This window comes from Tetrao urogallus (assembly GCF_951394365.1).
Source record: "Tetrao urogallus genome assembly, chromosome: 1".
In the NCBI taxonomy this organism is placed as follows: domain Eukaryota; kingdom Metazoa; phylum Chordata; class Aves; order Galliformes; family Phasianidae; genus Tetrao; species Tetrao urogallus.
The window spans coordinates 42,141,376-42,165,961 of NC_136813.1; the positions used below are offsets into that span (position 1 = coordinate 42,141,376).

Sequence of the window (24,586 nt, forward strand, 5' to 3'; positions counted from 1 at the left end):
CAATGGTGCTGCTCCTAGATATGATCTCAGGCCTGTAAGGTTTTTAATCTTGAAGGGATTAGAATCATGAAAAATGAGGGAACGGCAATAATTCTGTGGTGAAGTGATGGAAAAGATCACAGTTTGCATTTTTATATCTTACTTTTTTTGTAGTTTAATTCCCTCTTACAGGGGCAAAGTGTTACAGATGAATCATAGAATCACAGAATCATAGAATCTCAAGGTTGGAAAGGACCGACAAGATCATCTAGTCCAACCGTCCTACCACAACCATTGCTACTACAAGCTACTAATCCATATCTCGTAGCTTCTCATCCAGACACCTCTTGAACACTACCAGGGACGGTGAACTCCACCACTTCCCTGGGCAGGTTTTTCCTTATGTCTAATCTAAATCTCCTCTGGTACAACTTGTGGCCATTTCCTCTCGTCGTGTTTATTGCCTGGGAGAAGAGACCAAACCCTTCCTCATCACAACCTTCCTTCAGGAATTACAGAGTGCAATGAGGTCTCCCCTGAGCCTCTTCTTCTCCAGACTAAAATGCTTCCTTTCCACTGCAGACTGCTGTATTCTCCTTGTGGAAATAAGAAATCTCCTTTGCTGTAAGCTTAGTAACACTGACGAGAAGAATATAAGAGTCTGATTAGTCCACACAAAACCAAAAGTAACCTTGAGTGGGAAAAAAATGAAAGGAATGGAGTGAAACAGTACCTTTTGTACTGATGGTGAATTGATTTTCAGGTTGGATATTAAGGGTGGTGATACATTGGAACAGGCTGCCAAGGGAGTTGATGGAGTCACTGTCACTGGAGGTGTACAAGAAATGTGTTGATGTCGCGCTGAGGGACATGGTTTAGTGTGTATGGTGAGATGAATTGATGATTGGAGTAGATGATCTCAGTGACCTTTTCCAACCTTAATAGTACTGTGATCCTATGATCACTCATAAAGGTTGTGGCTGTGAGACTCACAGCCTGCCAACATGATGTACTTACTGTCTTTCCCTTAGCTACTCTGTGTTGGTGTTAGCAAGGAGGCAGAATAAAATCTGTATGTCCTGCTAAATCATTTTGGTGACAGAAAAGTCTTAAAACAGGGTCTGCTTTAATATTTTTAAAAAAATATCTGTGAGTGTGCCAGGCAGCTATGCACAGGGACTTGGAGAGGCTTGAGAGGTGGGCCCGTGCCAACCTCATGAAGTTCAGCAAGGTCAATTGCAAGGTCCTGCATCTGGTCTGGGACAATCTCAAGCACAAATACAGGTTGGGCATAGAATGGCTTGAGAGCAGCCCTGAGGAGAAGGATTTGGGAGTGTCAATTGAAAGATTCAACATAAGCTGGCAAGGTGAGCTTGCGGCCCAGGAGGCCAACTGTATCCTGGGTTGCATCAAGAGAAGCATGACCAGCAGAACAAGGGAGGTGATTCTGTCCCTCTACTCTGCTCTCATGAGACCCCATCAGGACAGCATCCAGTTCTGGAGCCTCCAGCACAAGAAGGACATGGAGGTGTTGGAGCGAATCCAGATGAGAGCCACGAAGATGATCAGAGGGCTGGAGCACCTCCCCTGTGAGAACAGGCTGAGAGAGGTGGGGCTCTTCAGCCTGGAGAAGACTCCAGGGAGACCTTACAGGGACCTTGCAGTACCTGAAGGGCACCTACAGGAAAGCTGGGGAGGGACTTTTTATAAGGGCATGTATTGACAGGACGAGGGGAAATGGCTTTAATCTGGAAAGGGTAGATTTAGACTAGGTATCAGGAAGAAATTATTTACTGTGAGGGTGGTGAAACACTGGAACAGGTTGCCCAGAGAGGCTATGGATGCGCCCCCTCCCTGGAAGCATTCAAGACCAGGTTGGATGGGGCTGTGAGCAACCTGGTCTAGAGGGAGAGGTATCCCTGCCTATAGTGGGAGAGCTGGAACCAGATAATATTAAAGGACCCTTCCAAACCAAACCATTCTATGATTCTATGGATCTATGAAATGGATGAACAAATTCAAATAATATAGTAGATTTGTGATACAAACCATTATGTGTTAGACACTTGGCTTTTGAGAGTTGTGGGTTTTGAAATAGGTTTGCAACATCTGTCACAGAGAAGGACACCTGCTAAGTGCCAAAGTTATCCTATGGATTTCTGAGCTAGATAAAATATATATATATTTTATATATATATAAATTATAAAAATATATATATAAAATATTCTATATATAGGTAAATATATCCATATGCTGTGACTTAACCAAGCAGGCAGCTGAGCACCAACAAACCCATTCAGTTTCTCCCCACAGGAGTGAGGGAGAAAAAAATCAGAGAAAGCTAAAACTTGTGGGTTGATATAAAGACAGTTTAACAGGACAGAAAATGAAAAGATATAATAATAATGGTAAAAGAATATACAAAACAAAGTGATGCACAAAGTAATTGTTCACTACCCACTGACAGAAGCACAGCCAGTCCCCAAGCAGTGGCAGCCCCCACCCAGCTCCTCCCAGTTTTTTGTTCAGCATGACACCATATGGTATGGGATATCCCTTCAGCCAGTTTGAATCAGCTGTCCTGGTTCTGTCCTCCCTCTGCTTCTCACTGGCAGAGCAGGACAAGAAGCTAAAAAGTCTTTGACTATCCTAAAAGTATGTGGATATTGCTTATTTTACCTTTTGAACAGATATTAAAAACAAACAAACCAAACCAAACTACAAATGCATTGCTACGTTACTAGATGAGCTAAGAAAATGTAAGTTAAATAAACATTAGCATTTTTGCCTACTCTGAACTTTCTGTGACATTTCTGAGCAGACTAGATGCTTTTCAACCTTGCTGTAAGCGATCTGTAGAAAGAGGTGCCCTGTTCCATTATTTGGTTGGTCCTTGAAAAAATGTCATGCTTATATAACCACGCTGGAAAAAGAAAAGTAACAATATGGCATGGTAGCTTAAAAGCTTTTGCTGTGGGATTACAGTTGCTTTTAGCACTTGGTGGTTAAGCGTATTTTACCATTGTCTCTGAACTGATAATTCAGTATCTTGTAATTCAGTAAGTGTGATGTTTGATTGCCATGAACAATTCCTTGAAGAGCACTACCAATTTAATCTGTTTCTATATTAACTGTAATGTTTTTTGTTTTCTTTGTTGTTTTGTGCCTTGGCTGACAGCAATATATATGATAAACATATACCAAAATGGTTTATACATAGAAAATAGTAAACAGCACATATTTAGTAGAAAACTTGTTGGAACAAATCTTGAATGTAGAAGGCTCTGCTGATGCTCTGTTTTGCTGCTGAATTCAGACTGTTCCATTTGCCATAAGTAAACCATGTATATAATTAAGAGATTATCATTAGATGATTTTCTCTCTAATAATTTTTAACAATAAATCTTTTTTTCTCCCTCCTCTCTTCCATCACATCCATAACAGCTAGCCGATGGCGGAGCCTCTTCTCTACACCTGTCTCCTTGGCTTTCCCCTATAGTCCTGTTGCAAGACTCACCCCATATACCAATGGCTTTAATAGTCCCAGCTTCTCTAAAACCTCCAGTAAAGCAATACTAACACCTGAACGGACAGGTAATGCTTATCCTTTTGTTCATTTATGGTTCTCTTACAAGATTGCTTAATTCATTCTAAACTTGCTAGCATTTAACAACAATGTACTGTTCAGATGATTTTATAAACTCTCATCTCAGAGGGATTTTTTCATTAAAAAGACCTAAAATTTTGCTACTAATAGCTACTGGTATAAGTTATTTTCTTTGTTACGTAGTGTGTTGTAAGGCAAGCAATGCTCCTAAGCAGCTTGGCTCTCCGTAATGGTTAACCTCACTTCATAATTGCCGCAGTATCAGTTTAAGTCATCTCTAGCTTTGCCCTTTACTACTTATTTCTATCCCACTGTGCCCCTTCTTTATGTGTACAAAAACATTTGTGCAGCTGTGTAATGACTTTGCATGGGCAATTTACCTGTTGTAAAATAGCCCTCAGAAACAAGGCTGTTTTCCATCTGGCGTCATTACTACTATCACCGATTTTCAGAGGACACGGGTATTTTAGGAAAAATATAAAATTTCAGTGGGTTTTTCCTTCTTCAGTATAGGTATCAGGATTCAATCAGTGTCTGCTGTTAAGCTGAAGTGGCAGTGGAGAAAGTAATCCTCTGGGGAAGAAGCATTAATATTTTATTGCTGGCAATAGCAGATGTGATCTGAGGAAGCTAGTAGTGCTGACACAGTGCCACAATGCTCTATACGCAATTTTCTTTACCAGTGCAGAGAGCCCTGTTAAGGAATTTGAGTGCTGTGGGTGAGATAATGCCTTGTGTAGGTGTCTGTGTGTGTAAGCTAGATGTCTGAGCTGCCCTGTTCAGTGGGATGCAGCTTAGTTCCTAACCAGAAGCATCTAGTTCAGTTTCAGGTGCCCTCACATGTCTTATCTAGCTTCCAACTGCTGATCCAAAAGAGCACAGCTGTTACAAAACCTAAAAGACCACTACAACTTGAAAATTTAGAAAGGCAAACACATTTACCACTTATATCCTTCCAAAGCAAAGTAATTCCCTGCACGTGCTTTTCTGTTGGAGTTATTTTTAGAGAACAGCTGAATTGATGGTAAATTTTGGATAGATGCTGTGCTGGAGGATACAAACACATCTGTGATACAAGCACAGCTTAAGAGCCTTCACCACAGTGGTTTCATCCTGTGAGCCTCTGGTGGTTCAAAGGATATTAAGAAGTAATTTGCTTTTTTATTTGAAGAATTTTTCTTTAATTTGGGCAAATGCCAGCTTGTACAAGTGATTGTAGTATAGTTTATACTTTCCCTACTTCACAGAAAAAAATACAATCTAGAGTACTCCCTGAAAGCTCTGTGAAGGACGCATTGTTTGCTCTTTTGTTTCATAATGCCTATTTCAGTCTTAATTGCTATGATCATTTATTTCTCTGACGATTACAAACAATTAAAAAGAATAATAAAATTTAAGTAAATAACTACTGTACAGAGTCTGAGTACTGAGCTTAAACACAAGACATACGCACACTTGCTTTTCAGAAAAGGATAGGGAGAACCACAATATCATAAGAAGGATTCAAATGCAGGTAGATTTAGAGTATTCTAACAAGTCTATGCTATCAGAACTGAACGGATTAAATTATTCATTGTCTGGGCTATGCAAAGCTATTTTGGGAATAAGCAGAGGAATTTATGATCCATTATTACTCCTACTTCTCGTGAGTTTCGGATCCCTTTGCTGATTCTTGCTGCGCTGGGCTATACTTCCAAAAGCTTTTTGTTTGTTACATAAGAATAATTTAAGCTATTGTAACATAAAGAGCAGTAACTCTGAATGAAAAATGACCAAAGATATTCACAGACTAAAGATTATGTTTTTCTGCCTAGGTTACATTTCTAGGAGTTCCCCTTTGAGCCCTCAGTCATCAATAGACAGTGAGCTGAGCACCTCAGAGCTGGAGGATGATTCTATCTCCATGGGATATAAACTGCAGGACCTCACCGATGTTCAGATTATGGCCCGTCTACAGGAAGAGAGTAGGTGGCTTCTTTCTTCTGTTTTTCAGAGGAAGATTTCACGCTGCAGTCAGAGCTGCTCCTGCCTTGTCTCAGTCAATTGGATCTTTCCTGAAAGCTGTCACCTCTTCAACAGCAGATGGAAAAACTCTTTATCTGAGAAAGCGTACATAATATAGGCTTCAGGTTAATGATACTGGATGTTTCAAACTTGATTCTCGTTTATTGCTGAAACACAATTAGGAGCTCCATATCCACTGAATACATTTTTATTTGGCTGTTTTATAGTGTCTAATGGTATTATTTAAATAAAGCACAATAAAGGGCATACAGTATCTTCCATTTGAGGAAAGGCTGAGCGACCTGGGTCTGTTCAGCCTTAAAAAAAGAAGACTCAGAGGGGTTCTGATCGGTGTCTATAAATATCTAAGGTGTGGGAGGCAAAGGGATGAGGACAGACTCTTTTCAGTGATACACGGCAATAGAACAAGGGGAAATGGCCACAGACTGAAGCATAAGAAGTTCAGCAGAAGTGTGCATAAGAACAACACAGTAAGGATGACAGAACACTGAAACAGTCTGACCAGAGAGGTTGTGGAGTCTCCTTTGCTGACATTCAAGACCCACTTGGACACTTACAATGCAGCCTGCTCTAGGGAGCCTGTTTTGGCAGGGGGAGGTGTACTTGATTGGAAGGGACCTTTAAAGACCATCAGTTCTGTGGTTCTGTGGTTATCATTGTACGTATGTGTTGTGAGAAAGGAAAAAACCTAAGCAGTACTCATTTTTTTTGCACCTACTTTGTTTTTCTAAATTTTATAAATGAATTCTCCTTACAATTCTTCAGACACTTAAAGTCAGCATTTTGATGTGAGACCTGTGATTGTGCACAAATCTGACCCAGAAGGCTTGATTGACATATATTATAGAACCATACAATCAAAAGGTTGGAAACGACCCACAAGATCATCTAGTCCAACCATCCTAATATCAATGCTACCATAAGCCTCTAAACCGTATCTCGTAGTTCCTCATTCGTTCGCCTCTTGAACACTGTCAGGGACGGTGACACCACCACCTCCCTGGGCAGGCCATTCCAGTGCCTGACCACTGTGAGAGAAAAAGTTTTTCCTTATGTCTAATGTAAACCTGCTCTTGTACAACTTGTGGCCATTTCCTCTGGTCCTGTTTGTTGCCTGGGAGAAGAGGCCAAACCCCTCCTCATCACAACCTCCCTTCAGGAAGTTGTAGAGTGTGGTCTGTAACAGACCCCCACCAAGATGTTGCCCCTACAGGCCTTCCCCTGGTTCTTACCCACAGACACTCAACTTTATCATTCCCAACCCCAAGCTCTTCAACATCAAAACAGTCTTTAATATAAAGGGCCACTCCACCATCCTTCCTTTCTCATCTATCCCTTCTGAAGAGCTTGTAGCCATCTATCATAGACTCCAGAGGTGGGAGTGATCCCACCAAGTTTTGCTAATGGCAACTACAACATTTTTAGCCTGGCGCACAATTGCTTCTAACTCCTCCTGCTCATTGCCCATGCTGAGTGCATTGGTGTAGACACACATCAGCCGAGTCGTCTGCCTCACGCCCAGCTCAAAATCATTCCCCTGAGCTCATATCTCATATCTCATCATCAAGGATTTGTCCCCTTCCCATGTCGTAGCTAGTTTAAAGCTCTTTCGATAAGCCCCGCTAGCTCCTGTGCTAGGATTCGTTGCCCCCTTTGAGATAGGTGGGTTCCGTTCATGGATAACAGGCCAGGGGCTGAGTAAAGTGCCGCATGATCAAAGAACCCAAAGTCTCTGCTTTGATACCAGACTCTGAGCTATTTATTCATTGCTTGTGCTTTCCAAGCCCGCTCCGTGTCCCTCACTGCCCCTGAAGGTATAGAACAAAAGATCACTTGTGCTCCTGCTCCTCAAACTAGACACCTGAAAGCCCTGAAATGTCTTTTCATAGTTGGCAGGCTTCTCTGAGCAATTTCATCACTGCCCACCTGAACTATGAGCAAGGGAAAATAATCAGTGGACCTAACCAGCTTTGGTGGTTTCCTGGTTACGTCCCTGACCCGGGCCCCAGAAGGCAGCACACTTCCTGGCGGTTTGGGTCCAGTCTGCATATGGGGCCCTCCGTTCCTCCGAGAAGAGAGTCACCCACTACAACCACCCTTCTTTCTTTCCTGATAGAGGCAGTCTCAAGGCATGGAGGTGACCACCTCGCCTTAGGCTCCCTCGTAGGCAGATCCTCCATTGCCTCCCCACTCGCCTCCCCTTCAATTTCTAGCACCTATGGCTTAGAGGGACCTGGGGAAGCGAGGTAGGCAGACAGGGGGGGCTCCGTGACTCCAAGTCGGGACTCTGTTCCAATCCTCATCAGTCAGGTCTGTCCGACTGTGACGGGGCAGGGGCTCCACCTCTTTTCTGGGCGTGTCTCCCTGGCACCCTTCCCTCCAGCGTGCCGGCAAGTCACTTCACCAGTCATCTCCTGCTCACACTCCCTGATGGTCCTTAGTCTCTGGACTTCCTCCTTGAGCTCCACCACCAGGCTGAGCAGCTCATCCACCTGCTCACATCTCATACAGGTGGAATCCATGCCACTCTCCCCAGTCAGCAGCAGGGTCAGGCACTCCCTGCAGCTGGAGACCTGAACATTTCTGGGCAGTCTCTCCTCCGTCTGGGTCACCACAGACTTCTTAGAATAAGCCCGCTGTCTGGTGGAGACTGTGTTTAGGCCTGCAGTCTCAGAGACTGCCAATAGAAATGCCAGTCTCTTGAGCAAGGAGGAACAGTACTTACAGTCCTCTTGACCCACCTCCCACACTCACAGCTGCAGTACCATGTGGGCAGCGTGAGCTGTGCTTACTGAGCCCCCCCTTTCTCAGTGGGCAGCAGCAATGGTTACTGACCAGAGGTGCTCTGTGCTTCTGCTCTTTCCGAAGCTATTTAAAGCTTATTATCAGGTGTGAACGTTAAGGGCAGGTGATGACGCGTTCATAAGGTGTTTAAACTGTGCCGCTAATGTACCAGCTCCCCCCCCTGCTGGTTCAGGAGCCCACCCACAAGCTACCTGCTGCCCCGCATAAGCACAGCACTGTTGCTGGCTTCAAAAAGCCTTAAAAAAAAAAGCTTTTTTGTTGTCTTTTTTATTCCAGATCCCCTGCTCAGTGCGGTCTTACCTGCTCTGAAGCTAGTCTCCATAGCAAATGAAGTATTATATTTTGATGTGATAGTAGTTTATGGAAGATAACTTTATTCAAAAATAAATGCCATTTGGCATAGAACTCACTCAAACAATGCATCTCACTTTCTACGAGTGCCAAATGAGATGTAAAACGGGATATGATGAGATAAAAAACAAGGGAATTTCAGAAATGATGCATGAATTGCAATGCAAAATATTAAGTGACTACTAAGGGAACCAGGCTTGTTTAGCTTGGAGAAGAGAAGGCTTGGGAGAGACCTCATTGTGGCCTTCCAGTACTTGAAGGGAGCATATAAACAGGAGAGGGAACAGCTGTTTACATGGGTGAATAGTGACAGGACAAGGGGTAATGGTTTTAAACTAAGATGGGAGATTTAGGTTAGATATCAGGAGAAAGTTTTTAACTCAGAGGGTGGTGACGCACTGTAACAGGTTGCCCAAGGAGATTGTGGATGCCCCATCCCTGGAGACATTCAAGGCCAGGCTGGATGTGGCTCTGGGCAGCCTGGTCTAGTGGTTGGCGACCCTGCACATAGCAGAGGGCTTAAACCAAATGATCATTGTGATCTTTTTCAACCCAGGCCATTCTGTGATTACATGAAATGAAGAAATTGGAGCAAGAAGTTGGAGATCCAGTCTGGCTTCAGCCACTGGACTTGTTAGCATTTGAGCTTGCTATGTTGTATGTCTGTTAGTACTAGTTACATTCAGCAGAGAAATTTTGCAAGCATATCACTGAATTCTCAACTGGTCAATGTGTGTAATCACAGCTCAGAAAATTTCTGGTATTATTTGCAAGATATAAGAATTAAGAGAAATTAGTTTTGTGACTACCAGAGAGGTGAAAGAACATGTTGTGTAAATGCTGTGCTGTCCTCCTTCAGAGTGGTGTTTAAAAAAACTCTTCAGGTGCTTAGCTCTGATAAATCAGGTCATTCATAAACTGGAAAGAGAAATGCTATTTTTCTTCTAATCTACTTCCTGTGTAATCACTGTATCTCATTCTTCTCCCAGCAATCAGTATGCAGTCTTTGAACACATGACAGTTGTTGTCTACTTAATCCTGCAGAAAGTGGTAGTATTATACGTGCACATAGGCACACACTCTTCACATGCACAAATAATCTCCTACTGCAGAGGGGAAAAAAAAGCAGGTATGTTAAGAAATTTTCTTCATGGTAGCAAAGACACTTGTTGAAGCTGAAAGCTTTGTATAAATTTAAGGAAGCTATTGTTCACAGCCATTTGCAGAATTGCTCAGATGCAGGAAGTGCAAAGCTTCCTGTGTTGGCTGCTCCTGCAGCAGGAAAAGAGGGAAGTGGAAGGACTGTGGATGCTTTCCCTTCACTTCACTTGGAGCAAACCTGTAGAGCTAGTAGTGGGATAGTTCTCAACACCTGTCGTTTTGAGAAGGGGGTGTTAAAATGCGTGTGTATGAAATGTAGCAATGTCACCTTTGAGCCTTTTCTTTGAAATTAGGTTCTAGCAGGATTTCACCGTGGTCGAGGAGGTTAAAGAGCAAGAATATTTACATGGATTATATGTTAAGGAATGTCATCAGTTTTTTTGCAGGAAAATAAAAGTACAGTAATAAGTACAATAATAAAAGTATAGTAATAAGTATAATAAATATAATAATTTGAAAAACAAATAGAGTGAGTGTTGATTCCTCTAATTTAAAAAAGTTGAATACTTAATATTTGTGTCATCTTTTCACTGGCAGAGAAATAGGCAGCTCCTTAGGGTAATTCATATTATTTGAAGAGAAACACGAGACATGTTCACACAGCACAATTTGGAGATGCTTGTATTCTCTTTCTTGTTTCTTTTTTAAAAAATGTTATTAAAAAGAGATCTCATTGGAAGTAATTCAGGCTTAGATACCTGAAAGGTAGACACCAATATTTAGATCTGAATCCTATCTCAGATCTTCAGCTTGCTTAGAGTGTAAATCCAGTTCTTGCTGTCAGATCATGTGTCCATGTACTTGCCAAGTCTGAAAGATTGTGTGTTAAGTGTTGATCACTTAAGCAGAAGCTGAATCATCCTTCTCTTGGAATTTACAGGCCTTAGACAAGATTATGCTTCGACTTCAGCATCAGTGTCAAGACACAGTTCAAGCGTGTCACTACATTTGGGAAAAAAGGGGACGTGCAGCGACCAGGAGTATGATCGCTACAGCCTTGAGGATGAGGAAGAATTTGACCATCTCCCTCCCCCACAGCCACGGCTCACACGCTGCTCCCCATTCCAGAGAGGGATCCCACACTCACAGACTTTCTCCAGTATTCGGGACTGCAGGAGAAGCCCTACTTCCCAGCACTTTCCTTCAAGTACTTACCAGCAGCCCTACTATTCTCCTCAAGTCCAAACTCCAGAACAGCAACCAAATAGGATGAATGGAGGTGGGTTGCATGCTTTTGTTATGCCTCTCCTCTGTTCAAAGTGCCAGTTCTAAAGATCAGGTTGTGTAAACTGACTGAAAAGTGTTTGGTTTATGATCAGTTCTTGAGTTGCAACAATAGATTTAAATCTGTGCTAATGATTGTTTTGTTAGAGGAATGTTGTGATTAGATAATTTGTAATTTGACTCAGTCATGAAAGCTATTAACTTAGTTTTAAAATGTTGCAACTATGAGCACGTGGAGAGAGAAGAAACAGGGAAAAGAGCATCTTTTAGCAGGCCACTGTTTGTCTGGAAAGGCTGATCAGGATTTCGAGCCTGGGCTGTGTATGTCCATCATGGATATGGCAAGGTAGAGAGAAGGATTTTCAGATTTTCATTCCTAATAGCATTCTCTTTCTTATTTCCCAACTTTTCCATGAATGCAGCTTTGTTGTAAGTTCATGATATGTGCTTATGATAAAGGTCAGTGCTCTGCTCTTGTTCCAAGTCTGGTAGGGCAGGCTGCTGAGGTGGTCAGAGATAAGGTTGTACCCAGTCTACCCTGAGCCATTGCTGCTTTATGCGCTGCATTTGAGATATATTTCAGAGTCCGAAATATTTTTCTCTTACTGCTTTTTCAGGAATTAAGTTGTTTTTGCTATTATATTCCTTTTCCTTTCTCGTTATTATCATAATTTTCTTCCTACTGCTGCATCCTACTTTTTGTTCCTTCAGTCCAAGTCCCCAAGATACTTCAGGACAGTAGTTTTCAGTCAAGGTTTTGTTTGTAACGTTACAGGTTACAGCTTACCCTTGGGCAAGAAAATAAATGTGTTGTTCAAGACAGCTCCTATTTATAGTGTGCTACAGGTATGCATGGTCCTGACAAATCAGAGGTGACAGGTTGGTTCCAAGAGCACTTGCATTCAAAGTAAGACACAGCATGAAAGTATAATTGACAGGTAGCAGCCTACAAAGAAGGCTAAGGTTAGCACAGAGCACAGTGATGTGGATGTTTGCTGTTACAGCATATGTACCACATTCATTTCAATATTATTTTTCTCATCTGTGAGGAATGAGAATGGGACAGTGCTGAATAGCTTGTGGAAAATCTGTTTGGGAGATAGAAAAGAAAGTGATGGGACATTTTTGATTCTGAAATGTGAGCAGGATGTTGCATTGCAGTGTTTTCATATGGTTCCTAAAGTCTTTTTCAATTATTTTTCATGTCAGTAGAACTTAGAATCATAGAATCATAGAATCCTCAGAGTTTGAAGGGACCTTTAAAGGTCATCTAGTCCATCTCGCCTGCAGTGAACAGGGACATGAATAGCTCTATCCAGTTGCCCAGGGCCTCATCCAGCCTCACCTTGAAAGTTTCCAGGGACGAGGCATCAACCACATCTCTCAGCAGTTTAATCATTGGATTCCCACATGAAAATCTCAGAAAGTACTTGCAGCATACAAATACTTCATGAACTTCTAATTTATTAACTGGAAAAAAATGTAAAACATTACCAATTTTATCACCTGGTTGCTTTTTTTCTCAAAAAAAACTTAAGTGTTGGATTATGTGTTCGGTATTGTTTGGAAGATTGACACGTTACTGGTGTTACTCCAGTCTCTTGTTTGATGGCATGGCAGACAATTCTATAATAGCCAGTACCATTATCTTTAGAGGCAATTTGTTTATCTCTTTAGCTTTCTCAACTTCACTCTATGACTCATGCAGCAGCGATCAACATAAATGGAAAATGCTGATTGTGAAAAATTTGTGTTTTTGGCCTGACCTACTGGTTGGCAACCTACCTGCAGCAGGGAGTTGGATCTAGGTGATCTTTGAGGTCCCTTTCAACCCAAGCCATTCTATGATTCTATGTTCTGCTGGCAAACAAGGAATAAACTTTTTGCTATGTTTAAGATGTATGAGTAGTGTTAAGACAGTATCTTCTCACCAGCACTTCTCATCATATTGGCAACAATTTCATAGTCTTTCAAGAACTACAAGTTGAAATAGAGTTAGACTGCAAAAGAAGAATTTGTTTGAACCTCAGTGCGATGGACTGCTGCACTTTCCCAAGGCTGATGAAAAACGAGAATGGGATAGATAGAGAGGCTAACCTGTTACGTTACTTGCAGCTTTCAATATACATGAAAAGTATTATTCATAATTAATCAAAATTGCACTTTAAGCATGCTCTGCTGTAGTACTACTGTTACAGTATTCCCAAATCTCTATTCCTCTACTTTCCCCTAAAGAGATTGGTTCTGTTCTTGTATATGGAGTCAATAGACTGGCTGCTGATTCATCTGGCCATTCACAGAGCTCTCTGTAAATGAAAAGAAATCAACAAGTAAACATTGAGTTTTGGCACTCAGTCTTGATGGAAAGACAGTGTTTAGCTTTGACACAGTGTCTTCCCAAAACCTATCTACATGTTTACCTGGACTATATTTTTTTGCTCTTAAGAACAGATAGGATCAGGGGTTCTGGTTCTGTGATACTTGCTTGTAGTTTGTTTGGTGTGGTATGCTAATTGAGATACTTATTCTGAGTTTAGATCTGTACTACCTGCATTGTAAAAAAAATAATAACAGACTGAAGGGGTGATAAACTTAGAAAATGTTAATAGTTTCTAAGAGTATTTTATTTGATGCCTGATGATTAGTTTTGGTATGTTTATTGCTATGAAACTGGGTTGGATTTCAAGAGTCCAGCGTGTCCTGATGGCCAAGAAGGCCAGTGGCATCTTGAGGGGCATTAAAAGGAGCATGGCCAGCAGGTCAAGGGAGGTGATCCTCTCCCTCTACTCTGCCTCACCTGGATTATTGTATCCAGTTTTGAGCTTTCCAGTACAAAAAAAGACAGGGAGCTCCTGGAGAGAGGCCACAAAGATGATAAAGGGCCTGGAGCATCTCCCCTATGAAGAAAAACTGAGCGACCTGGGTCTGTTCAGCTGTGAAAAAGGAAGACTCAAATGTGATCTTAATAATGTTTATAAATATCTTAAGTGTGAATGTCAAAGAGACATGACCAACCTCTTCTCAGTGGTTTCTGGGGACAGGACAAGGGGAAATGGCCATAAACTGGAGCATAGGAAGTTCCGCACCACTATGCGATGGAACTTCTTACTGTCATAAGGGTGACAGAGCACTGGAACAGGCTGCCCAGGGAGGTTGTGGATTCTCTTTCTCTGGAGATACTCAAGACTCGCCTGGACGCCCATTTGTGCAGGCTGTTGTAAATGGCCTGCTTTGTAGGGGGGTTGGACTCAATGATCTCTGGAGGTCCCACCCAGCCCCTACGATTCTGTGATTCTCTGACTCTGTGAAAACAGTTGGAAAAGGTAAAATGTTTACCGAATAGACAAGGAATATCCCAGCAAGCACTCAAACACTGTATCCAGGTTCCCAGTGGCTTGGGAAAGACATCCTCTAGTTACATACCCTGTAACAGAGTTGTTTTGACAAGGCTGAGCAGTGTCTAATACTGGCCTCAAGGAAAGGGCAAGGTAAATGGGCTGTCACCTAACAGAGAGTGGCAGTCACCATGACTGAGGAGATGTAGGCGTGTGGCTTCTGGGGACAGGAGTGACTGCTTCTCTGTGCCATTTCCCTTAACCTTGCTGAAAGGGCTTGCAAAGGTTTGAACAGATAAGACTTCTGGTTCATTGCTGTAAATGCTTCCAGGCTTTTCAGGAGATGAGTCAGGAATGTTGTATTCTTAGGATGCACGTTGTATGCCCTTACACATATATTAGATTGGATCTGCTTTGCTGTCAGCTGCATTTAGGTACTGGGATGTAGGTGTCCAAATGTGAACGCACTGCCCAATTCTTCTGCCTGCATATAAGCAATTATTGTTATATGAGGTGCTCTAGGCCACCCTTCTTGGCTTCACCACAGACATCTGTCAGTGTTGTTCACATGCCCTAAACAACCCAGCATCTCTCAAATGGCACTATGTACCCATATGGAGGCCCACTAGAGCTGATGGTCTGTTTGTTTTCCAGTCGCAGGATGTCATTCTAGGTAGCAGAGAGATTTCCTGTCTTGTGAGCTTAGCCCCTGTAATTTTCTGCATATACTTGGGATAAGAATGTGCTCACAGATGTTTTCCAGCTGTGTTGTGGTGAGCAGGACTAGGAAAGTAATCCTGCCTCAGTACTTGGCATTGGAGAGGCCTCATCTTGAGTACTGTGTTCAGTTTTGGGCACCTCAGTACAGAAGGGACATTGAGGTGTTGGAGCAAGTCCAAAGAAGGGCAACACAGCTTATGAAGGGCTTGGAGAATATGCCCTACAAGGTGAGACTGAAGGAACTGGGGCTGTTTAGTCTGGAGAAGAGGAGGCTGAGGGGAGACTTTATTGCTCTCTTCCAATATCTGAAAGGTGCTTGCAGCGAGTGGGATTGGTCTCTTCTCACTGGTGACAGGTGACAGGACGAGGGAAAATGACCTTAAGTTGCACTAGGGTAAGTTTATGTTGGATATCAGGAAAAGCTTCTTTACAGAAAGAGTTGTTAAGCACTGGAATAGGCTCCCCAGTTAGGTGGTTGAGTCACTGTCCCTGGATATGTTTAAAAACCATTTGGATGTGGTGCTCAGGAGCATGATTTAGCGGAGGGTTGTACTCTGACAGGGTAGTGTGGTTAGGTTGTGGTTGTGCTTGATGATCTTTAAGGTCTTTTCCAACCTGAGTGATTCTATGATTCTACAACTTTGAACTCGCACATTGTTCTTGCCAGTGCACTTAGCAAAGCACTGCCTGTTGGTGTAATTTTGATACTCTACCATGCTTTAAATTTCCATACATCTATTTTAAAATAGCATGCAGTCTTGCTCTTCTTCTCAGGTTCTTGTTCTCCCTTTACCCCACCAGTGAACTCTCTGTGTGAATGGGACCAGTCCTATTTGCTGCAAATCCGCAACGACTGCTGCATTAAAAGGTTCCTGACAAATGCTAACATAAATTGGTAGATGCGTGCAAATGTAAATGTGTTATGTTTAGAGTGTATATATAAGGGCCACCCGTAGCACAGGCTGCAGATGTATCTAATGCCTGTAGTGTGCATATGTTATGCTTATATTCTAATAAGTTTTATTTCCAGTTCTGCCAAGAATTCACTAATAGAAAAACTTTGCTTTCTTTGTTTAAATCAATTGAATGTCTGTAACTAGATCTGAAAAAAAACCATTTCTAATCAGTCATCAGCCATTTCATTTACTGATGCCTTATGACACTATTTACACTAACAATCTTTGCTTTTTCTTTTCTTAAGTTGTTAGTTACGAAATATTTTATTGCTTACACTTTTGGGGAATTACTTTTCTCAGATGAAATTGTAAGAACATCATTGAGTGTTGCAAAATCCTTGCCTCAATTGGAAAGTGCACATCTTCCTTCCTTTCTTCCTTCCTTCCTTCCTTTCAGCCTTGGGAAGAGAAGACTGAGAGGGGACCTGATCCAGGTCTATAAATATCTAAGGTGTGGGGGGCAGAATGGCGAGGCCAGACTGTTTTCAGTGGTGAGTGGAGACAGGACAAGGGGAAACGGCTGGAAACTGCAGCATAGGAAGTTCCGCACAAACATGCGCAAGAACTTCTTTACAGTGAGGGTGACGGAGCACTGGAACAGGCTGCCCAGGGAGGTGGTGGAGTCTCCTTCTCTGTTCAAGACCTGCCTGGATGCCTACCTGTGCGACCTGGTGTAGGGAACCTGCTTTGGCAGGGGGGTTGGACTCGATGATCTCTGGAGGTCCCTTCCAACCCCTACAATTCTGTGATTCTGTGATTCCTTCCCTCCTTCCTTCCTTCCTTCCTTCCTTCCTTCCTTCCTTCCTTCCTTCCTTCCTTCCTTCCTTCCTTCCTTCCTTCCTTCCTTCCTGCCTGCCTTCCTGCCTTCCTGCCTTCCTGCCTTCCTGCCTTCCTGCTTTCCTTTCTTCCTCCCTCCTTCCCTCCCTTCCTCCCTCCCTCCCTTCCTTCCTTCCTTCCTCCCTTCCTCCCTTCCTCCCTTCCTGCCTTCCTGCCTTCCTTCCTTCCTGCCTGCCTTCCTTCCTGCCTTCCTTCCTGCCTCCCTCCTTCCCTCCCTTCCTCCCTACCTCCCTTCCTCCTTTCCTTCCCTTCCCTCTCCTTCCCTCCCCTTACCCTCTCCTTACCCTCATTCCTTCCATTCCTCTTTCCAAGCAAACTTCAATCAGACTCAAGAGAACAGCATTTTAGTAGGCAGTAGGTTTGTGTTTAGATACTAGTTCAGTGTCAAGTGACATTGATTTGTGTGTTTGGAGGGGTGAGAAAAGACCTCCTCTTACTGATTTACTGAGTGCTATTCTTCTCTTACCTTTCTGAAGTTCAGTGAGGAAGAGAAAAATCAGAAGGAAATTTTAGCAGACTCTTTATTAAAGAAAAAGAGAAGAAAATATTTTTCAGTCGCTCTCAAAGCATTACTGAGCATAGTGAGCAGTGAAGGGAAGTCACGGAAAGATAATGGCAAAGTTTCTATGTGTCTTTCAAAGGAGACATGTCAGGGTGAAGTAATAATTTTAAATAAAATGGAGATGTTCAACATAGCAAAATGTAGATACTGACAATAATGAAGAATGCTGTCTCTTGCTTAACTTTTTTTAGTTCTTTATCATGCATTTGTGTACTGATGTCTCTGTTGTATTAACTGATGATTTCACAGATCTCTAACTGGGCCATGATCTATTTAGGATGTCTTACCTCTTGTAAGCGTAACAAATGTAATGCAGATATGAGCTCAGATGTTTGAAGATGAAGAAGATAAATTAATCAATAGTATATATCCCACATGGTGAAGTTGTAATTGAGTACGATTTTGTTAAGGATTTCAGAACAAACTGTGAATAACAAGTTTTTCCCTTAAGTTTTTTCCCGTAACTTCTTTGTGCATACAATACAAATAAGGTGGGATTGAATTTGCAAGTTTTGTGTGAAGGACTTAAGTATGTGAATGAAATTACAAATGTAGTTTGAAAAGTGATATAGGTTTCTATGAGACTCTAATAATTATGATTCATTGTATCGCATTTCTTAACCACAGTGCACTCCTGATCAGATGTGAATCTGCTCAAATGAAATGCTGACAACACTTGAAGAAAATAACAATGAATGAATAAATGTCTTGTAAGACACTTCACTATGTAGCCAACATAAGCTCTGGCTGCACTTAGTCTTGATCCTGTCAACAAGTGTTGGATATCTGACATCAGTTTGGTGTTTTTAAATCTAGGCTTTTAAACCTTATTTTGTATGTAACAAGACCCATCTTTTGTAATGCTTGTACTGATAACCTGCTCATTTTACATAGTGGAAACAGACTAATTAATGTGCAAGCTGCTAGCCAACCAATTGTTATCCTCCAGTACATATTTCTGTAGTTCATTTTAGGTTTTGTTTTCTTTCTGTCTGCTAACACCTTTCTTCAGTTCTAGAAATCGCTGACAGACTTACATATACCATTTTGGGTATTTCAGTCTGACATGGCATATGGAAAAGTTGCATTGGCAACATTTTTACATTCTCTTGTATCCTAGGAAATATCTTTTATAGAAACCATTCCCTCAGATTCTGGGCCACTTCTCTAAGATCTAAGAGAATAATTATTTAGGGACATTTATCCAGGATCACAGGCAGCTTCAGTGGATGAAGCACAGTGGATGAAAGCATTTTTTCAGAGGGAAGTTAATATTTATCAGGAGCCTCTAAGGGAAACCCAAAGATCAGAACTCAGAAGTCTGGCAGCCCAGCAAGGTCATTCCTCTTTTGGTGCATTCTGCATGGATGTTAACCATCAGATGATGCTAGTATTTGGTCAGAAGAAGGACAAAAGCACTGGACAGTGATAGCTACCAACAGAGCTGGAATCAGAAGACAGCCGTCAGGTGCTGCTGTCTGTTGTGGAGTCCTGTCAGAAGGAAATTGTCTACTGATTCCTGGCTGACTTCAGAGAAGAAAATGTATTGGGGAACAAACTCTTTGGGAAAATCAGAACTGAAGCAATTGGGTAAGAGGCAAACTGCTGTTCTAACCATAATTTTGTGGAATATTTTACAAAATAAGGAACATTTTGGCTTGTTCTTGACCAGTTTATAGAATCATAGAATCGCAAGATTGGAAGCGACCTGCAGGATCATCTAGTCCAGCCATCCTTCCGCTAGCATTGCTACCACAAGCTACTAAACCGTATCTCGTAGCTCCTCATCCAGACATCTCTTGAACACTGCCAGGGATGGTGACTCCACCACCTCCCTGGGCAGGCCATTCCAGTGCCTGACATGTCTCTGAGAGAAAAAGTTCTTCCTTACGTCTAACCTAAACGTTCTCTGATACAACCTGCAGCCATTTTCTCGGGTCCTGTTTGTTGTCTGGGAGAAGAAGCCAAACCCATCCTCATCACAGCCTCCCTTCAGGAAATTGTGGAATGCAGTGAGGTCTCCTCTGAGCCTCCTCTTCTCCAGATTAAACAATCCCAGCTCCCTCAGCTGCTCCTTGCCGCGGAAACGGCAGGGCTGGTCCTGGGATTTAGTCAGTTCGCTAGTCCACATGCGCAGGGAGTGATGACAGAAACTCAATATGAGTGCATCAGAAAACTCCGACTTTATTGTAAACACAAGCCTATATTTATAACCACTTTAGCAAACTTGGCACAAACTGATTGGTTAACAACCCCATAACAACCGCTAACCCACAAAGATGATTGATTACACATGCTTTCATGCCTTAGTAACTATCTCTGCGGCTCCCCCCACAGATACTTCTTTACCTCTGACCCAAGTTCCTCCTTGATTGTTTACTTCTGGCCTCAAGGACATGGTGTCCTTGCAGAGAACATACTAGTATTTTTCCATCTGCATGTCTTTACAGCCTCCCACCTTGTCCTGCTCGTATAGCTGCTCAAGGGGCCCATTGTCCCCTTGGCTAGCAAGCCACTCGTCAGCAGCTCCTTATAAGGCTTGTGCTCCAGACCCCTCACCAGTTTCGCTGCCCTTCTCTGGACACGTTCCAGGGCCTCACTGTCTTTCTTGTAGTGAGGGGCCCAAAACTGAACACAGTACTTGAGGTGTGGCCTCACCAGTGCTGAGTAGAGGGGGATGATCACCTCCCTGCTCCTGCTGGCCACACTATTTCTAATGCAGGCCAGGATGCTGTTGGCCCTCTTGGCCACCTGGGCACGCTGTCAGCTCATGTTCAGCTGAGCATCAACCAGCACCCCCAGGTCCATTTTCTCTTCACATCATCCAGCCACTCAGCCCCAAGCCTATAGCGCTGCATGGGGTTGTTTTGGCCAAAGTGCAGGACCCGGCACTTGGCCTTGTTGAACCTCATCCCATTCACCTCAGCCCAGCAATCCAGCTTATCCAAATCCCTCTGAAGGGCCTCCCTGCCCTCAGGCAGATCAACACCACCTCTCAGCTTGGTGTCATATACAAACTTACTGAGGGTGCACTGAATTCCCCCATCTAGGTCATCAATAAAGATATTAAACAAAATGGGCCCCAGTACCAACCCCTGGAGGACACCACTTGTAACAGGTCCCAGCTGGACTTGACTCCATTAACCACTACCCACTGGGCACAGCCCTCTAGCCAGTTCCTGACCTGAAGAAGGGTATACCTGTCCAGGCCACAGGCAGCCAGGTTCCCCAGAAGAAGCCTGTGAGAGACCATGTCAAAGGCTTTGCTGAAGTCTAGGTAAACTACATCAACAGCCTTTCCCTCATCTACCAGTCTGGTCACCCAGTTGTAGAAGGAGATGAGGTTGCTCAAGCACAACCTGCCTTTCATGAACCTGTGCTGGCTGGGCCTGATCCCCTGGACACCACGCACGTGCCATGTGATCTCACCCAAGATGATTTGCTCCATAACTTTCCCTTGTACCAAGGTCAGGCTGTAGTTCCCCAGATCCTCCTTACGGCCCTTCTTGTAGATGGGAGTCACATCGGCAAGCCTCCAGTCCTCTGGGACTTCTCCAGATAACCAGAAGCACTGGTAGATGGCAGAGAACAGCTCAGTAGTCACACCCGCCAGCTCCCTCAGCACCCGAGGGTGGAGCCCATCCGTTCCCATGGCCTTGCGACAGTCCAGATGGAGGAGAAATTCTCTGTCTCCACCTGAATCACCAGCAGTGCATTTGGCATAGCATTCCAGGCTTCCAGATCAGGGCGTAAAGTGCCCTGAGGATACCTGATCTGCCTATTAAAGGCAGATGTAAGGAAAATGTTCAGGACCTCAGCCTTCTCTTTATCCTCAGTGGTCACATTGCCCAAGTAAAGGATTGAAATTCTCCCCGGTTCTTTTATTATCATTGATGTATTTATAGAAGGATTTCTTATTCTCTTTTACTGCTGTTGCCAGTCTGAGTTCAAGTTGGGCTTTTGCCTTCCTAACTTCTTCCCTGCATACCTTAGCAACTTCCTTGTAATCTCCCCAAGTAGCCTGTCCCTTCTTCCAGAGGACATAGACTCTTTTTCTTCTGGAGTCCCAGCAATAGTTCTCAGCTAATCCACACTGGTCTTCCCCTGCAACTTGCCTTACGGCATTCTTGCACAGCCTGTTCTTGCACCTTTAAGATTTCCATCTTGAGGAGCATCCAGACTTCCTGGACCCCTTTACCTGTAAGGAGCGACTCCCAAGGGACCTATGCTACAAGTGTCCTGAACAGGTGGAAGTCCGCCCTCTGGAAGTTCAAGATAGCAGTTTTGCTAATCACTCTTCTGACATCTGCAAGAATAGAGAATTCTACAGTGTCACAGTTGCTCTGCAGAAGACAGTGCACAATCTTCACATCTCCCACCAGTCCTTCTCTATTAGTGAAGAGCAGGTCTAGCAGGGCACCACCCCTGGTAGGCTCTTGTACCAGCTGTGTTTCCCCAGAAGAATATTGTGAGAGACCATGTCAAAGGCTTTGCTGAAGTCTAGGTAGACTACATCAACAGCCTTTCCCGCTATCTTCCACACACTCTAGAAAGCTCTTGGATTGCTTCCTCTGCGCTGTGTTATATTTCCAACGTATATCAGGGAAGTTGAAGTCTCCCATGAGAGTAAGTACTGGCGATCCTACAACTCTGCAAGCTGCTCATAGAACACTTCATCCATCACTTCATAACATTAGACAGTCTGTAACAGATCCCCACCAAGATGTTGCCCCTACAGGCCTTCCCCTGGTTCTTACCCACAGACACTCAACTTTGTCATTCCCAACCCCAAGCTCTTCAACATCAAAACAGTCTTTAATATAAAGGGCCACTCCACCACACTTCCTTTCTTGTCTGTCCCTTCTGAAGAGCTTGTAGTCATCTATCAAAGCACTCCAGTGATCCCACCAAGTTTTGCTAATGGCAATTAGAACATTTTTAGCCTGGCGCACAATTGCTTCTAACTCCTCCTGCTCATTGCCCATGCTGAGTGCATTGGTGTAGACACACATCAGCCGAGTCGTCTGTCTCACGCCCAGCTCAAAATCATTCCCCTGAGCTCATATCTCATATCTCATCATCAAGGTTTTGTCCCCTTCCCGTGTCGTAGCTAGTTTAAAGCTCTTTCGATAAGCCCCGCTAGCTCCTGTGCTAGGATTCGTTGCCCCCTTTGAGATAGGTGGGTTCCGTTCATGGATAACAGGCCAGGGGCTGAGTAAAGTGCCGCATGATCAAAGAAACCAAAGTCTCTGCTTTGACACCAGACTCTGAGCCATTTATTCATTGCTTGTGCTTTCCAAGCCCGCTCCGTGTCCCTCACTGCCCCTGAAGGTATAGAACAAAAGATCACTTGTGCTCCTGCTCCTCAAACTAGACACCTGAAAGCCCTGAAATGTCTTTTCATAGTTGGCAGGCTTCTCTGAGCAATTTCATCACTGCCCACCTGAACTATGAGCAAGGGAAAATAATCAGTGGACCTAACCAGCTTTGGTGGTTTCCTGGTTACGTCCCTGACCCGGGCCCCAGAAGGCAGCACACTTCCTGGCGGTTTGGGTCCAGTCTGCATATGGGGCCCTCCGTTCCTCCGAGAAGAGAGTCACCCACTACAACCACCCTTCTTTCTTTCCTGATAGAGGCAGTCTCAAGGCATGGAGGTGACCACCTCGCCTTAGGCTCCCTCGTAGGCAGATCCTCCATTGCCTCCCCACTCACCTCCCCTTCAATTTCTAGCACCTATGGCTTAGAGGGACCTGGGGAAGCGAGGTAGGCAGACAGGGGGGGCTCCGTGACTCCAAGTCGGGACTCTGTTCCAATCCTCATCAGTCAGGTCTGTCCGACTGTGACGGGGCAGGGGCTCCACCTCTTTTCTGGGGGTGTCTCCCTGGCACCCTTCCCTCCAGCATGCTGGCAAGTCACTTCACCAGTCATCTCCTGCTCACACTCCCTGATGGTCCTTAGTCTCTGGACTTCCTCCTTGAGCTCCACCACCAGGCTGAGCAGCTCATCCACCTGCTCACATCTCATACAGGTGGAATCCATGCCACCCTCCCCAGTCAGCAGCAGGGTCAGGCACTCCCTGCAGCCGCAGACCTGAACTGCCACATTTCTGGGCAGTGTCTCCTCGCCACAGTCTTCTTGGAATAAGCCTGCTGTCTGGTGGAGACCATGTTTAGGCCTGCCGTCTCAGAGACTGCCAAGAGGAAAGCTGGTCTCCTGAGCAAGGAGGAATTTTTTTTTTACTCCACATCTCTCCAGATTCCCAGTGTAGTCTTAGCTGCTCTGAAGGTAGTCTCCACAGGAAACTTAATGTAGTGGCGATGGTCTGTGTCTGGGCGATCTTTTCACACTCCTTCAAGTGTGTTTCATAATTCCTAGTTTTCCTGTGCTCTAGGCAATGTGGAGTTCAGTGTGTATAGTACACAGAGGAAGATGTGCAAATATGCTTTAGGCAATTTTTTCTGGATTATTCTGCCGCAGATATGAGAAACAAGGGTGACAGATGCAATCTGAAGAGCAGTCATGAAATAACAAGCATGTGTATATACATGAACTACTGAATATGATAACGACAAGATACTGATTAAGTCTGTTGCATGACCTATCCATGCATTTCGGTCTTAACACTTTTAAAAAGGGAAAGAACTAATATACATCTGTAGCATTTTATGTGACTGCATTCTACTTATAAAATCTTACTAATTTCAATCCAAATTTTAGTTAAGACTAACTTAGTTGATCACAGTAGTCTTTGATGCTGTAGAAGGTCCTGTGTTGTTAATAGCTGCTTGTGTCTAACAGAATAAATTGTAAACAGCCAATGATACTTTAGACTTTCTGTTGAGACAGATCGGTGCCAGAGAGCTAACTGGAATGGTAGCAGACCTTTGCTACGTTCAGCATTCATAATAAACAGGGCCATCTGAGCAAATTATTTTCTTACCTGAGAATCTCAGGTCTTCTGCTTCACTCCTTTCTGTTAATTTTCTTATCACTCTTAGAAAAGCTAAGAGCTCTAGAAAGGGA

At 43.6% G+C, this 24,586-nt stretch overlaps 1 protein-coding gene across 2 annotated transcripts in view; it reads left to right on the plus strand.

The window, feature by feature from the left end:
- The window catches only part of SLAIN1 (SLAIN motif family member 1), a gene marked incomplete at both ends in the record, with an annotated part of 59,131 nt that overhangs the window by 26,212 nt on the left and 8,333 nt on the right, over window positions 1-24,586 (plus strand). The window contains 3 exons of one of the 2 annotated variants that reach the window (XM_079540530.1): window positions 3,425-3,574; window positions 5,402-5,551; window positions 10,810-11,148. In XM_079540530.1, the coding sequence (XP_079396656.1) occupies window positions 3,425-3,574; window positions 5,402-5,551; window positions 10,810-11,148 (639 nt within the window). Of the gene's footprint in view, window positions 1-3,424; window positions 3,575-5,401; window positions 5,552-10,809; window positions 11,149-24,586 lie in introns of those variants that run through there. The other variant, XM_079540531.1, reaches the window with a different exon arrangement.